The 16,471-nt window shown below is 40.1% G+C and overlaps 2 protein-coding genes across 4 annotated transcripts in view; both read left to right on the plus strand.

The window, feature by feature from the left end:
* LOC104600027 (E3 ubiquitin-protein ligase RKP) overlaps positions 1–8,791 on the plus strand; it is a 35,085-nt gene extending 26,294 nt beyond the window's left edge. The window contains exons 9-11 of one of the 2 annotated variants that reach the window (XM_010262822.3): positions 6,351–6,553; positions 7,017–7,221; positions 8,091–8,791. In XM_010262822.3, coding sequence (XP_010261124.1) covers positions 6,351–6,553; positions 7,017–7,221; positions 8,091–8,402 — 720 coding nt within the window. In that variant the 3' untranslated portion in view covers positions 8,403–8,791. Of the gene's footprint in view, positions 1–6,350; positions 6,554–7,013; positions 7,222–8,090 lie in introns of both variants that reach the window. The other variant, XM_010262821.3, reaches the window with a different exon arrangement.
* Positions 8,792–14,211: 5,420 nt separating this feature from the next.
* Positions 14,212–16,471, plus strand: LOC104600025 (uncharacterized). Of its 2 annotated transcripts, none has more exons than XM_010262819.2 (5): positions 14,212–14,664; positions 15,472–15,522; positions 15,635–15,768; positions 15,873–15,964; positions 16,057–16,471. In XM_010262819.2, exons 1-5 carry the CDS (start codon positions 14,380–14,382, stop codon positions 16,248–16,250), a joined length of 756 nt encoding a protein of 251 aa, XP_010261121.1. In that variant the 5' UTR covers positions 14,212–14,379; the 3' UTR covers positions 16,251–16,471. The 2 variants fall into 2 exon arrangements, with proteins under 2 accessions (XP_010261121.1, XP_010261122.1); XM_010262820.3 differs by having other exon boundaries at positions 16,068–16,259.

The following is a 16,471-nucleotide window of genomic DNA, read 5'->3' on the forward strand; positions in this document are numbered from 1 at the left end:
GAGGCTTTAAACATCCAAGCTAAGCTTGGAAATTTCACAGTATCAAGATGGTGTCTGGGATCAAACTCCAAAGACTTCTTTGTTGAAGATGGAGTGATGGTGCGTCTGTTAGGTCTTCCCTTTCATTTGTGGAAGCAAGAAACTTCTGAAGCCATTGCTTTGATGTGTAGAGGATCACTAGGAGGGGCCTTTTGGGGAGATCTTCGTTCAGCTTCCATTTTATTGAATGGAGTAAAACCTGAGGAGATACCTCGGAAGTTAGAGGTGCTAGTCGAAAGGCAGTGCTACTCAGTGTGGCTGGCTTCATCCACTGAATCGATGCTCTGGAAAGAGGCTCGTAAGGAGGGAGATGAGAAGGTTGAAGAAGAAGAGCTGCGTGGCAAGAAAGGGTTGGAGAATTCAAACCAGAAAAGCACTTTCACTAAAATGGAAAAACATTTGCTGGAGAAACAAAAGGGTAGTAGGCAAGGGGTGGGATTTTCGCGTGTGGAAGAAGTGAGCAGTCTGGAGGGTGGCAGGACCTTTGCACAGGTTGTAACTGGCGCCAAGACTGTTCTGAATAGGGAAAAGGGGTTGGGCCAAGGAAGACTTGAACTTAAACCTGTTAGAACCAAACCGGGGTCGGGGCTGGAAGCGCATGACCTTAAAAATCACGTGAGCCCGTGGGTGCTTACAAATGGGCCAAAGCAAAAGCCCAGGTGGGCTGCTAATGGCATTCTTAAAGGCCCAAACAGGCCAGCGGGCCCGACCTAGTTTGTTTATAAGGCGCGTGAGCCACTAAAGCAACACGTGACTGGGGTTTCGACTATGATAGACTTCGGTTTCGGTCTATCATCGTCCCCAGCCGCGAGCCAAAAGGGGGAATGCGCAGCGTCGGAAACCAGGAAAGAAGAGGGCGTTACAGTGGGTCTCCCGACGCAGCTTGAAGGAGCTTAGCCCCATGCGAGGCTTCTCAGAGAGGCCGGAGCTAAGTTTCACTAGGGGAAGATCTGAAGAGAAGAAAGAGAAGTTTGAAGGGTGGGTGCAGTGCGGTGAAGACGATGGTGAACCGGAGGACTTTTTTGTCGATGGCTCTAGCGTGGGCAGTGTAAACGATGAAGGCAGCTGTGCTGGAGATGATATGGAAGGGTGGAATATTGCAAGATTATTCCAGGGTGAAGACTGCAATCGGATTATCTCATTCCCAAGACCACAGAGTGCGCAAGGTTTATCAGAAGGGGAAAACCGGGAGAATCGGAAGCAGAGCAGGAATATGCTATTTAGGGGTGACCCAGGGGTAGAGTGGAAAGATCACCAGGTTGACCAAAGGACAGAAGTACTTCCCAACCAACTTAGGAAGATAATTATTTACCAACCTTCGGAACAAGAGAAGGAGGCCAGGAGCAGTCCTATTCTAGCTTGTCCTTCAGTCCCAGGTAACCATGTGATTTCGGTTTGTGCTATTAATGTGTCTCCTGTGTCTTTGGTTCCAGATTCCGTTCCTGTACCATGTCCTGTAGCCCACGAATATGCAGCCAAGCTAGTAGGCGGGCTCTCTAAGGAGGGGGAGAGGGGAAGGAAGGATTGTGGGGAGGCGTGGGAAGAAAGGTATAGAAGTGGACAAGTGTGGGAGATCATTGAAAGAGTGTTTAAGGATGTGGAAGGGCAGCTGATATGGAGGAGGGAAGGGGAGGAAGGAAGAGAGGAGGGGTTAATGGAGAAGAGGGACAAGAATGAGGGTAGAGATGGAGAGGTTTACGGGGAGGAAGCAAGGAAGGAGGGAGGTAACAGTAAGGGGAGGAAGGTTGGAGAGGAAAGAACTGAGGTGGGAATAGAGGAGAGGAAGGAAAGGCAGGTGGACAGAGATGAAGGGGATTCTGTAGGAAGGGTAGGGGTGGTGGAATTGGTGAGAGAAGACACGATTGCAGAATTTGTAGGGAAGTTGGGCTGTAGGCTGGAGGATTTGAACGAGTTGAAAGAAAGTTTACAGAAGAGGAGGATGCAGATCATAACAAAGAAGAGGAGGTTGAGTGAAGTAGAGAGACTAAAGAGAGATGTAGAAGGAGACAAGAAGCTCGAGGTAAAAGGAGATAGAAGGAAAGGGGGAAAGTAGCGGGTAGGTGGCAAGGGGTTTGTAAAAAGAAGCGGAATGAAGATTCTTAGTTGGAATGTGAGGGGAATTGGGAGTGCGAAGAAGAGAGCAACAATAAAAGAGGTAATAAGACGGTATGACCTAGACATTGTGATGTTGCAAGAGTCTAAGAGAATGGAGTTTAGTGACAAATGGGCAAGGAGTGTATGGAAAGCCAGGGGGATTAGCTGGGTGGTGGCTCCATCGTGGGGTGCTTCCGGGGGGATTGTAACAATGTGGAAGAGGGATGTGGTTGAAGGGATGGAGGAGTTGATCGGAAAGTACTCGGTTTTCATGAAGTTTAAGCAGTAAGAGGATGATTATATGTGGGTGCTCACAAATGTTTACGGACCGAATGATTACAGAGAGAGAAAGGAGCTGTGGGAGGAACTGGCTGATGTTAGAGGGTTGTGGGATGGGCCTTGGTGCATGGGTGGGGATTTCAATGTGATAAGGTTCTCGGAAGAGTCCAATAAGATTAACCAGAGGGTGGCAAAAAGCATGAGGAAGTTTAATAGTTTTGTGGATGCCTTTGAGCTTAAAGAGATTCCCCTAGCGCATAAGGCATTTACATGGTCAAATCTCCAATCTAGACCCATTTGCTCTAAGCTGGATAGATTCCTGTTCTCTTTGGATTGGGAAGAACATTGGGGAACCTTGGATGCTAGAGCTCTCCCAAGGGTGACCTCGGATCACTGGCCCATAGTGTTATGCAAGGAGGAAAGAAGGTGTGGAGGTCCTACTCCCTTTAGATTTGAAAATATGTGGTTACTGCATCCAGGGTTTACTAACAAAGTGAGGGAGTGGTGGCATGAGTGTAACCCGTCGGTGGAGTGGGAGGGGATAGAATTCCATAAGAAGTTACAATTCTTGAAAGCTAGAATTAAGGAGTGGAACTTGATGGAGTTTGGGAGGATAGAAGAAAGAAAGGGTGACTTGATGAAGAAGATTGAAAGCCTTGACTTTAAAGAGGAAAGGGGAGAATTTGGAGAGGAAGACAATGACCTCAGAAGAGAATTGAGAAGACAGTTAGAGGATTGCCTGCACAAGGAGGAAATTAGTTGGAGGCAAAAATCTCGATGTAAATGGCTGCAAGAGGGAGATAGAAACACTAGGTATTTCCACTCTCTAGCAGATGGCAGGAGAAGGAAGAACTTTATCTCCAAATTGGTAGTAGATGGAGTTGAGTTAGTACAGCAAGAGGAGATTGCCAGGGCCTGTGGGGAGCACTTCAAATCTATTCTAAGAAGGCCTGTGAGTAGAAGGGTGTGGGTAGAAGGTTTGGATTGGCCAGATGTAGGGGTGGAGAACAGGAGAAGGATGGAAAGAAGCTTTAATATAGAAGAGATTAAGGAGGCTGTGTTTTCTATGGATAGAACAAAAGCTCCAGGGCCGGATGGGTTTACAATGGCTTTTTATCAGGATTGTTGGGATATTTTGAAAGATGATCTCTTGCGGGTGTTTGAGGAGTTTTTCAGGAGAGGAATTGTCAATCCGGGTGTGAACTCTACATTTATAGCCTTAATTCCCAAAAAGAAAGATGCATCCCACCCGAAGGATTTTAGGCCAATAAGCTTGGTGAATAGCTTGTACAAGATCATTGCAAAAGTGTTGTCTTTGAGGCTGAGGAAGGTAATTCCGGATATCATTGAACACTATCAAGGAGCTTTTGTGAGTGGAAGACAAATTATAGACCAGATTTTAACTGCTAATGAGAGTGTGGAGAACTTTAAGAGGGATAAGAAGAAGGGAGTGGTCTGTAAGCTGGACTTGGAAAAGGCTTATGACCTGGTGGACTGGGAGTTCTTGAGGAAAGTTTTAACCAAATTCGGGTTTGGGGCTAGATGGTGCAAGTGGATCATGGGCTGTGTCCGGAATTGTCATTATTCAGTGCTAGTGAATGGGACAGTGGTAGATTTCTTTCCAGCCAGTAGGGGTATAAGACAAGGAGACTCCCTTTTTCCTTTCTTGTTCATTTTAATTGCGGAGGTTTTGGGGAAATTGATTCACAAAGCAGATTCTAGGGGGCTCATTAGAGGCTGGAGGGTTGGGAGGATGGAAACCCCCCTCACACATTTACAGTTTGCTGATGACACGATTCTGTTTTGTGACTCATTAGAGGCTGGAGGGTTGGGAGGATGGAAACCCCCCTCACACATTTACAGTTTGCTGATGACACGATTCTGTTTTGTGAAGGTGGTAATGTGAGGTTTATCAGGAATTTAAAGTCGGTGATACAACTGTTTGAGCAACCGTCCAATTTGAAGGTTAACCTTGGGAAAAGCTGTGTAGTGGGGGTGAATTTGGAGGAGGGAGAGATCAGGGAGAGTGCTGAAGTTCTGGGGTGTGAAGTCACGGGGTGGCCTCTGAACTATTTAGGATTACCATTAGGTGATAATCCCAAGAGAGAGAGAGCTTCTGGAATCCGGTGATGGAAAGGTTTGAAAAAAGATTGGTATCCTGGAAAAAGAATTACCTCTCTCTTGGCGGGAGAATTACATTAATTAAGGCCACGCTTGCTAACTTACCCATCTTCTTCATGTCGGTGTTTAAAATCCCAGTGAAGATTGCTAACAGATTAGAGAAGTTAATGAGAGATTTCCTGTGGGAGCCGGGAGAAGAGAAGAGGGATTAGAGTTATATGGGAAATAGTGTGCGGGAGCAAGTCGTGTGGTGGTTTGGGGCTGGGGAGTATTAGGAGAAGGAATATGACTTTGCTGGGGAAGTGGTTGTGGAGGTTTCCTATGGAGAAGGAGAAGCTATGGGCTAGAATAGTGGCAAGTATTCATGGGCTGGAGCACAACGGATGGGACGCTGGAATCAGAGCTAGGATCACAAGCAATTCTTGTTGGAAAGCCATTCATAACCTGCTACCAGTTTTCATTCCTAATATCAGGTATGACTTGAATTCTGGTAACTCCATAAAATTTTGGGAACAAACCTGGGTGGGGAGCGCTCCTCTAAAGGATCAGTTTCCATCTTTGTACGCTCTTTCTGATTTGAAAAATGAGCTGATCTCGTCTTTCACCACGCCGTCCTCTTCCACTTCTGGGATTGGGTGGAACTTGGGTCTAAGAAGGGATTTGAGGGATTCAGACTTTGACTGTATTTCGAGCCTTCTTGCACTTCTTGATAATGTTGTCTTAGACCCCACTAGGGCGGATTCTAGAATTTGGACACCTAACCCCAATGGCATTTTCTCTTGTGCTTCGTTCTTCAAAGTCTTAAATCAACACTAGTGATCTACTCCAAAAGAAGAGACCCAATACTTGCTTGTCACCTCAGTGGTGTGTTCCGTGTAAAGCAGATGGGGAGACTGGTTTTCACCTAATGGTGTCGTGCCACTTCGCGAGGTCATTGTGGGATTGGGCTTTCTCCTTATTTGGATGCAGCTGGAATCCCCCATCAGACATGCAGGGCCTTTTCGCCCCCTCCTTCTTCAGGTGGCAGTTAAAAAGGGGAAGGACAATGTGGAGAGGACTAAGGGCTGCAGTATGTTGGACACTGTGGGAAGAAAGAAACTTCAGGATATTCTCAGAAACTCAGAGAGGGACAGCAAATTTGAGGGCTATCATACAGTTTAGGGCGGTACAGTGGTTGAAATCTCTGGAAATATTCACAGATTACACTGTGGATGACATGTTGAGGAAGTGGGGTGAAATTGCAAGTTGCATGCAGACCAAGTCAGTAATGAGCGTGGCTTGGACCCCCCCACCTAGTGGATTCTTGAAATTAAACTTTGATGGATGCAGTAGGGGAAACCCGGGACAATCAGGGATCGGGGGTGTTTTTAGAGATGAAAATGGGGTCATCTCTGCTATGTTCTCAGGCCCAATTGGAGTGGGTGACTCCCTTAGAGCTGAGATATGTGCAGTTATGGAAGGAGCCCGGAAAGCGAAGGAATTGAACATCAAGAAACTTATAATTGAAGGGGATTCAGAGGTGGTGATAGGGTGGCTGACCAAAGAACAAAATGATCTTTGGAAGTATAACAATGAGAAGCGGAAATTCAAATGGCTGGTGCGGGAAATGGAAGTTAAGACATGTTGGATTAAGAGATCAGCTAATTCCCTAGCTGACGGTTTAGCAAAACAAGGGGCAGAAAGGGATTCCTTGTTTTGGGCTAAGTTGTAATGTTAGTGTCCTTGTATCTTTGTATTTTCTTCTTTCCTTTCTTGATGAATTAATGAAAGTGTTATTGATCAAAAAAAAAAAAATTAATGTAAAAGAATATTTGCAGGTCTTGGAATTGCAACAACAGAGAAAGTGTAGCGTCATATTTGATCTCTCATGCAATCTTGCAAGGGTATTGGAGTTCTGTACCCGTGAGATCCCTCAAGCCTTCTTGTCAGGGTCTGATATGAACCTACGGCGGTTAACGGAGTTGATCATCTTTATTCTGAATCATGTGACTTCAGCTGCAGATGCTGAATTTTTCGACCAGTAAGTGTTGTTAATTTTTATACTTTTTAGCATCTATTGTTTCATCCCACATGATTTCTTAAAATCCAAAAGGCCTTTATTTATGGGCATACCTAAAAGCCTTATGGCTAGAATGCTAGATATTAGACAAAATCTGGGTTTTATGATAAAACGGTATCCTGGTTGCACTCATGTGAACAACCTTAGGCTTTCAGCAAATCTTTAATTTTGTGCTTGACTTTTGACTCTGAGAAACCATAAATTGTAACAGGATTTTTGAGTTGTCTTTAGTTATTAACATTTTTTAATCTTCTGTTCTCCCCCAAAATAGATTTATAAAGGAATGAAACTTTTTTCTTCTTTAGATCAAATCATTTTCAGTGATCTTCCATGCATTTGTTTTCAATTTTTTTGATGAATAATTTGTTTTCATTTTTTTTCACCCTATCTTATTTTCAACTAATGTTGTGTGCCTGCTTAGCAGGTCACTTAGGCGACAGAGCCAGTCTCAAGAGAAGATAAATCGAGGGATGGTCTTAGCACCACTAGTTGGAATTATATTGAACTTGTTGGATGCTAGTATTCATTCAGAGGACAGGGTGAAGAATGATGTTGTGGGAGTGTTTGCAAGCATGGATTGTCCTGCTACTGTTCACTGTGGATTCCAATACCTGTTGGAGTACAACTGGGTTAGTTCTTGACTTCTTTAATTTTATTCATCACTTGCCTAACATTTTAAAGCCATGTAGTGTTATTACAGCTGTATTGTTAGTTCATGGGCCTCACCATGCTTGTTACCCTTCTTTCCATGTAATTTAAACCCTTCTCCATGCTTGTTTATAGATCCAATTGTTGTCTGGATTGGATTCAATTTTGATCTGATTACACTAGGTACAATCTCAAACAGTAAACATCACTTATAATCAGATCAAATGTGAATTCCCCCAAGCTGATTCATTTAAGATCTGATCAACCAATATTGCTATATATATTTAATAAATGTAAATATGGAATTAACAATAGTTAATGGTAAAGTTGATTTGAGTATCATGTTTCAAAGGAAGAGGATCAAGTCTTGCTGAAGTGATTTTCAGTTTATTTTATAAATGATCAATAATATCCAAATTATAAGGTCTATCTGATCAATCCAAGTAATTTGAATCTGATGGATGGGTTTCAATTCATATCTGAATATTGATGAGGATCAAATTCAGATCTAGGTATGTCTGATCAAATTCCACCCATTGAAAGCCCTACCATCCCCTGTTCTCACACTGATGCAAAGAAATCTGAAATTTATTTTAGGGCAGGAATCAGTACAGTCCATGGTTGAAATCATGCTTAACTGGTCACATGCTTTCTCAATTGCTTCTTTGGATGAGTTGTAGCTAAAGGCTTTTAAACACCCTGTCCTTGATTTGATTATGGTGCTTGGTTCATTTGTACTGGTAGTTTTGGGTCCTTGATGTGGGGCAATGATATTAACACTTTCAAATCTTGATTTTTTTTGGAACAAAAATGAATAGTTTTAGGCTCATAAAAATAATTCTAATTGCAGGTTGGATCCTTAAGAGTGGACCCTTCTTTTACAAGACTGAGGCAGCTTGAGGAATTCCTGAGCCTCCTTGGGAGCAGGACGAAGTCAAGGGAAGAGCAGAGTTTGGGATCCAGTGCTGATGCTGAAGAGGATGATGATAGACTGTGCTGCATTTGTTATGCATCTGAGGCAGATGCTCAGTTTGAGCCTTGTTCGCACAGATCATGCTTTGGGTGCATAACCAGGCACCTTCTGAATTGCCAAAGGTGTTTCTTTTGCAACGGCACAGTCCTGGAGGTGCTCAGGGTTGACAGGAAGAGAGAGACCGTGTAGGGGGTATTGTTCAGCTTTTTGGTACCTCTTACAGTCTTACCTGGCTTGTGCTACAGTGGGATCCTTGTTATTCATCAACCAACTGACAGAAGCCTTAACCAGAAGTTGGCGGGGAAAACCTCGGCCAGAAGTTGGTGGGAACGTCTTTGATTTTTGAATGGAAGTGGCCCACATGCATATTAACAGTGCTAGGGTGGTCTCATGTCTCATTTCTAGATGCCGAAATTGATATATTATATCCTTGTGCATATATATGAGTGAAAATTTACCAATGATCAGTGTTACTGTTAGGGAAGTTTGGCGATATGGGGTTAATCAAGAATTTTGTAGAATTGAGGGCATTATTCTGTAAATATGAGATGTAAATGGAAGGAAATCTTTTGGGTTCATCTCTCTCTCACTGAGGTGCCGTGGCATATTTTCTTCACGGAATGAGCTTGTAAATTGATAACGTGTGCTATTCTGGGCTTTTTCCTTGGTTTGGGCTAATATATGGACTAAGGATTAAAGTATTGCTATCGGTTTTCATATCGGACAACTAGATATGGATAAGGAGACGTTTTGGAAATGCATGGATATAGACGAAAAATATGAAAATGCATGGATATACTAGGAAAATACATACAAATTTCATAAATATAGTAATATCATTAAATTTAAGATCAAAATAATCACAAATAATATATAACTACACATGAAATGTATATTTTAGTGATATATATGAAGAAATATATTATAATTAATATATCAAGATGCATAGATACCATATAATTTTATTTATAATGCATCAATCAAGAGTCCAAGGCACTAGGCAATATGCACATATTATATTTTAATTATTATATAAATTATTATTTTTATTATTTTTTAGTTTTTTAACATTAATAAAAAGTCAATTAAATATTAAAGTCTCAAATACAAATTAAAATATTAATTAACAATTTATAAAATTCTAATCTTAACTTAAAGTATATCAGATTTGTTAAAATTTATAATATACATATCATATAAAAATTCATAATTTTTAATTACTAGAATAATTATTTCTTTATTAATATTTTAATTATATAATTTTTTTAATATGAAAAATAATTTTTTGAAATAAATGTAGACTAATGGATTTGATAAATTCAATTTAATGTTATATTCTTAAATATTTTATAAACAATATTTTCTTTTTTATAAATAATAAATATGCTGTTATAACTTATTAATATAAATTAAAATATTAATTAATAATTTTTAAAAATTTATAATAATTTTAATATGCATATCATTTGCAAATTTATAAATTTTAAGTATTAAAATAATTAATCTATTCTTAATATTTTATTTTTATAATTTTCTTGATATTAAAAATCATCTTTTTATATAAACATGGATTTGATAGATTATTTATTGTATTAGTTTATAAAATACTATTTTTGAATATTATTCTTTTGAAAATTTAGTTTTTTTTTGTATTCGTTTTGAAATTTTAGTTAGTGTTTTTTTGATAATAGAGATTGAAAAAATCACATGTAGAGAAAGAAGTTAATAAAGTTTATTTTATTTTATTTAGGATAAATCTCTTAAACTACCTCTATTGTTCACGAAATTGGCAAACTGTACCATTACTGTTTAGATATTGTCTTGCGGTACCCTTAAGTTTTCTGACAATTGACATTGTCATTAAGTGCTAATGGAAGAAAACGAAATATCGAATTTATCCTCCACTATTCCTCAAATTTCATTCCCTAATTCATTGTCCGCCTCTACTGTCTCCATTCTCAGACCTCCCCCTCCGCCTCTGGTCTCTCTCTCCTTTCTCCATTCTCATACCTCTCCTTCCTCTGAAATAATTGTGGGGATCCTTGTGGATTGAGCTGCAATGAATAATCCCCAGATGCCGGATCGTCTGGAAACTTTAAAGTTCAATCTCACAGCTTTCCAGCACTGATTTGGTGGGATCATTGGTGATGATGAAACAGGGGCAATAGCATTTGTCAGCTGAGATATACCATTCTCTATGTGCTTGTTTGGAAGACAGAGGCAAATGGAATTCTTTTCTCTTAGCCCCTTCATTTCATGAAATGGTTGGTTAATTCTTGTGGTAACGCATTTGTCTTGCTGGTTACAGGAGAAGCATTTCAAAGTTCTACAGTGGCAAATCAAAGTCCTTCACAAGTCTGGCGGACGCAGCCTCCTCTTCGTCGATTAAAGACATTGTCAAACCAGAGAACGCCTATACCAGGAAGCGCAAGAACCTGTTGGCTTGTAGTAATTTATGGGACAAAAATAGAAGCTTCCGTCTGAGAATGTCCGTTGTAGAGAGAGGCCAGTTCTAGGTTGACGAGAAGGAAAGAGGGTCAACTCTAGCACTGGCAATCGTGTGGCCGCCGTTGTCCGCAACGGCGATACCAAAATTACCGTCACCGCTGCAATTTTCAACAACAGCAATAAATAATAAGAGTATTTTAGGAATTTTAAAATAATTATCATTCACGTGGTGTCACATGTGAATGGAATGTGACGGAAAATTAACAGCAAGGGAGGTTTTAGACAATTGTCAGAAAACTTAAGGGTACAATAAGAGTATCTAAACAGTAAGGATACAGTTTGTCAATTTTGTGAACAGTAGGGGTAGTTTAATAGATTTACCCTTTTATTTATTATTGCAAGTATAAATGTGGATTAGTGGTTAAGAATTGCATTTAAGGTGCAAGCTCTGGCTGCCCGCTCTTGGTGATCTGAGCGACCTATATCAGTGTGTATTGGTCGATACAATACGATTCAGGCCGCTACTGATCTGTATTGCTACGATACATACGACTCACGGGATACGCTTCTGTTCGTAGAATATCCCATACCACCATTGGCTGATACTGATACGATATGCCCCGTATCAGACGTATTATATTGATATTTAAATCCTTAATTCACCGAGACAGGCTAGTTGATAGTTGAGTGGTGCCTTCTGTTTTGTATTATTTTGCACTCTACATACCTTATGTTTTGTTTTATTTTGTATGTAACAAAAGTGGTGCCTTCTCCATAACTTGTGAGCCCTATTCATTTCTGTATTTCATGATTGGTCTGATGCGTTATCATTGGTTTCGCAGCCCACTGAATAGCTATTGCGTACTAACCCACTTTTGTGATGCCAGACTGTGCGGGGAGAAGGATCTAGCATGGGTCAAATAGACCATTGCCCAAAGACCTGTGTCAGGTTGGGCCATGGGCCAGCCCGCCTTTGGGGGTGTAGGCTGGTAGCAAGCAGAATGTTCTGGCCCATAGGCGGCCCAGCCCGTTTTACACCTATACTATTGTGTTCTAATTCTTTTTGTTGTCAGTCTCCGTTGGATTCACTCACACATCACATGGTAATGATTTTTTCGTGTAAAACTAAAGTGGGCTCTCGTAGTTGGCCCCACAGTCTGTTGGGTTCAGCTGCTAATCCAAACTCACAAAATGGTTTTCTTTTTGGTCATTTACTAGAACACCTTCTATAGTTACATAAATTTATTTAAACATAACCTATAATTTGCATTTTATTAAAACATTCCCTAAAGATTAGAGTTTGCAACTAATTTACTTAATTGCCCTTGCATTAAGAATGATTTGGAAATGATCATGTAACCACCTAAACCGAGTGAAAAATATTTAAGGGCATGGGCCCATGGTTGTTTGTTCTTAAAGTACCCCAAGCAATTCATATCAAGTTTTTAAAAGGAAACAGTGTTTGGTTTCTAGATCTATCAAACAATGTTTGGTTTCAAACTTTCAACAGACTGAAGAAGAGAGAAAAATGGTGTTTTGATTCTTAATTTGCAACAATATGTCTTCCTTCTTCAAATGGAGAACAAAATTTATCAAAATGGACTTAGTTGCATTTTACTAGGGGCAAGAATGACATTTCCATTTTCATCTTTTTCTTATTAAATTTGTTCAAGCGTATGTTAAGGTCAAAACCATCATTTTACATTTCCTTTTAAAGGTCGACGAAATAAATTGGCTGCAAACTATAGGGGGTGTGGGGTTGTTTTATTTATTTTTTGAAAACAAACCCAAAGACAAAGCTTCATTCAACTAAAGGGCTTGGATCTGCTACCCACTAGTTGTTTCTACATTCCTATTCATTAGACATTACAGCTGCGCATTGGGAATATCTCCCTTTTCATTCATAGGGATGTTCCCAATACATGACGGGGGTGTACCGTCGTGGGGATAGATGTAGGAACAACTAGTAGGTAGCAGATCTAGAGTGTCAACTAAATGCACGAAACATCTATTACGAGAATATTGCAAAGGAATCAAAAGCCTGCCCAATGATAGTGCTTGACATGCCACAGCTTGCTGAATGACTAGCAAAATTCATGAGAAATATGATAGGTGAGATAGCACACTTCTTCTATCCGTGATTAATGTTTAAGGCCACCACATACATGGTGGTCATAGGTTTAGAGCGCTCTTTACACCGGTCTTATAACCACATCCCACTATGTATTGAGAACATCTCCCATGAATAATAATATATAAGTACGGAAGATATTCCCGATATGTGTGACTGAACCATACTGTAAGATCTATGTGAGGAGCGTTCTTTGAAGAACAGATCTATTTATTCCAGACTTTATGTGCTGTAATGGTGATAGAGCGTGGTTGTACACATGTGACATGCCTCATTAAGATCGGGCCTCAATAAGAAATCAATATATGCATGGGATTGAGAAATAATAGATTGAGGAACAAATTGCTAGTTAACCGGTAGAACCAGGACCCGGAGAGCATTCTATTTAATTCCGGTCCAATTCTTAAAACATTAGTTTCAGCAGAATTGGAATCTCCTCCCAACAAAATATTTTCTAACACCCTGACAACTTGATCTGACACTGTACATCTCACTGTAAAATTAGGGCCCATCATAAAAGTGGAACCCATTATATAAAAGATTAAGGAGACCGGATCTGCTCCTAACACATGGCGCCTTACACCAACTTTACAGGCACATCCCATCATACATTGGGAATGCACGGTGGGATGTGCCAGTGAGGTCGTGAGATGCCCTGAGGAGTAGATCCCAATTTGATGTAAGGTGTTAGATGACATTAGTAGGGTGTTGGAACATATATTCCATTGGCAGGTGATCCGGACTCGTTTCAGCAATATTTTTGGGGTGTTTTATTAACGGGTTCAACTATGATACGAAAAATATATGATATCTGAAAAACTTTTGACCAATCAACTGGAATCATAAATGTGATAGCTAATAAGGGGTTATTTATCAAAATTCATGGGTGGGTTTTGATTGGTCAAAACTCTTCCCATACCATATCTTTTCTGTATCATAGATTTTCTCTTTACTAAAATGGAAATTGTAGAGTAAGTTTTAATAAATCCGTGGAAAGGGACATTTTAGTAAATGGCCATTTCTTTCATAATTCACATCTCCACTCCACAAGGAGCCGCCCCACCATGCCTTTCTGGGGTGTTTTATTAACGGGTTCAACTATGATATAAAAATATATGATATCTGAAAAACTTCTAATCAATCAACTGGAATCATAAATGTGATAGCTAATCATGGGTTATTTATCAAAATTCATGGGTGGGTTTTAATTACTAAAATGGAAATTGTAAAGTAAATTTTAATAAATCCATGAAAAGAGATATTTTAATAAATGGCTATTTCTTTCAGAGTTCACATCTCCACTTTACAAGGAGCCGCCCCACAACGCCCAGCAGCACATCTCCGCCATGTATTGAAAACATCTCCCCATGATGACATCATCAAAACTGGTATATATATCTCCCAGTACACGGCGGGAATGTGCTAAGGGGAATTGTGGGGGCGGAGATGTGAACTCTTTTTTTCAATACTCTATTTTTTTTTCCTGATCGATGTAATGAATAAAGTACCCTTCTCTTCAGTTGGACTAAAACCGAAGCGGAGAGGGCGAGAGTGTGGAAGAACGGCGTCGTTCTCATCGGCCGACCGATGTTACCCGCAATCAAATTGCAGGCTCTGAACCTTCCAAAACCTTTGGTTTCCTCACGTCGTAGCCACAATATCACTAAGAGCCTTCCATCACATCGTCCTTCGGATCTCCGGCAGCCCGTGCTTCGGTTCTCATCGCTGTCTCTCCAATCCGAGAATGCCTCTGCATCTGGCCCCGCACCTTCTCGTCTCACGTCGTCCGTCGGGTCTCCTCCTTCGGCTCATCTGGTGCAGTGGAACCTCACGCACCGGCACATCCTAATATTGAATGCCATTGCGTGCACGGTATCACCTTACCTCCTCCTTCCTAGGGTTTCTTTTTCTTGTTATTAAATTGCTGTTAATGGTTATTAATATTGTTATTAACGGTCAGAATTCGTGTTAATTTTTCATTCTTTAGTTTTGTCGGGATGAGCAGTGGTTAATTCTGGCATTTGGTTTTATATATGTAGATGTTTATTTTGATGGTTGAAGTCTATTGCAGCGTAGCTAGATTTTGAGTTAATATGATGGATGATTTCTAAATAACTAATAATTTCTTCACTTTGCTTGGAATTAAAGTTCCTAATTATGAATTGATGCGTGGATATTTAATAATCTTTCTCTGCTCATCTGGAATTTCTTCACTTAAAAGACATCTTGTGGATTTTCAAAATCGATCTTTTGGTATTGAAAAAGATTTTTTTTTTTTCTTAATTTGTTCTGGTGGCAGTTTGCTCTGTATTAGCTTCACTTCTTTGTTCTCCTCCACCATGCAATTCGTCTTAATCTCCTATTCGATTAAATACTGAGATAGTGGGACATTCAATTCATGAATTATATGTCATGTCACATTGGTAATGACGAGGTTTAGATAGATATACCATGTTATAGCTTTATTTCCTTAGAAAACGTTTAACATCTAAAGAGAAGTTCTTTCTCTATGGAAGTTTATATATGATGAGTATATGCAAGTTTTGGAAATAAAAGCAAGAATTGCTGGAAGTGTTTCATAGAATATCTGCCTTCTACTTTATTGTTTACAAGATTCCATACATAGATCTAGTCGTAAGTTTCAGTTGTTCAGATAATAAATACACGTTTTATTCACAGGTAGCCATTTCAGCATCCTGGCTCTTTTTCTCTGCAATTCCGACTCTTCTGGTTTGTGTTCTTGAACTTTGTATCCATTTTAATTTATCCTCTAGGAACTGGCAGTTGGTTATGAAAATAAGATTTCTCATTCAAGTTGTTCAATGTGGTTTGGGGACATAAGGCTTTTAAGAGGGCTGCTGAGTCACTAGAGAAGTTGCTGGATGTCACCAGAGAGGAGCTCCCAGATACAATGGCTGCTGTGCGGTTATCTGGAATGGAGATCAGTGACCTAACCATGGAGCTCAGTGATCTGGGGTTAGTGCTTTGAATTTAGATTTTGAATGCACTTTTTGCACAGTTTCTCTATATCCAATTCATAATCCTATCTTACCAAATCTTCTGTATCTGTATTTGTTCAGCCAGGAGATAACACAGGGTGTTAGAAGGTCCACACGAGCTGTTCGATTGGCGGAGGATAGGTTGCGTCAGTTGACAAACATTGTTCCAAGAGGTTGGCAATATTGTTTGGTCTTTACATGTTTGATCATGTCTCTTCTTGAGTGGAATCAAGTCGTGGTTTTTACTTCATCTTCACTTGATTAGCATTAATGCAGGAGCAAACCAATCCAAGGACAGAGACAATGGGACCAGTGATAGCTAGAACAGCTAGGGGCCTACGTGAAGGAATTGTCAAGGGGCGTGCAATCTTGCAAACTTTCTTTAGTGTTGCACAATTTTTCAGGCTGGCCTTGAACTTCTTCACTGTGCAAAGACAGAAGCGGTTGAAAGATATATGATGTTCCGATATGCTTCATGGTGGTCACTGTGATCTTTGTTGTGTACATTCTTTTCCTTTATCTTTCTTTTTTCCTCCTTTTTGTGTATTTCTGGCTGGGGTTTATTGTTAGTTTTTATTTTCTTCCGGGAGCCATCTGTAAGATACCTTGGATTCAAATGATGAGCGAGGATTCTTTCCTATTTAATTAAGAGATCATCTAACTATTAGTAGTTACGTTTA

The sequence above is a fragment of the Nelumbo nucifera genome, chromosome 5 (assembly GCF_055504915.1).
Source record: "Nelumbo nucifera cultivar China Antique chromosome 5, China Antique-T2T, whole genome shotgun sequence".
In the NCBI taxonomy this organism is placed as follows: Eukaryota; Viridiplantae; Streptophyta; class Magnoliopsida; order Proteales; family Nelumbonaceae; genus Nelumbo; species Nelumbo nucifera.

What these genes read in the sequence shown, in the direction of transcription:
- LOC104600025 (XM_010262819.2), top strand. Translation starts at nt 14,380, where the DNA reads ATGTTACCCGCAATCAAATTGCAGGCTCTGAACCTTCCAAAACCTTTG. An exon ending in TGAATGCCATTGCGTGCACG is followed by an intron (nt 14,665 to 15,471) that starts GTATCACCTTAC and finishes TTTTATTCACAG; the next exon opens with GTAGCCATTTCAGCATCCTG. An exon ending in ATGGAGCTCAGTGATCTGGG is followed by an intron (nt 15,769 to 15,872) that starts GTTAGTGCTTTG and finishes GTATTTGTTCAG; the next exon opens with CCAGGAGATAACACAGGGTG.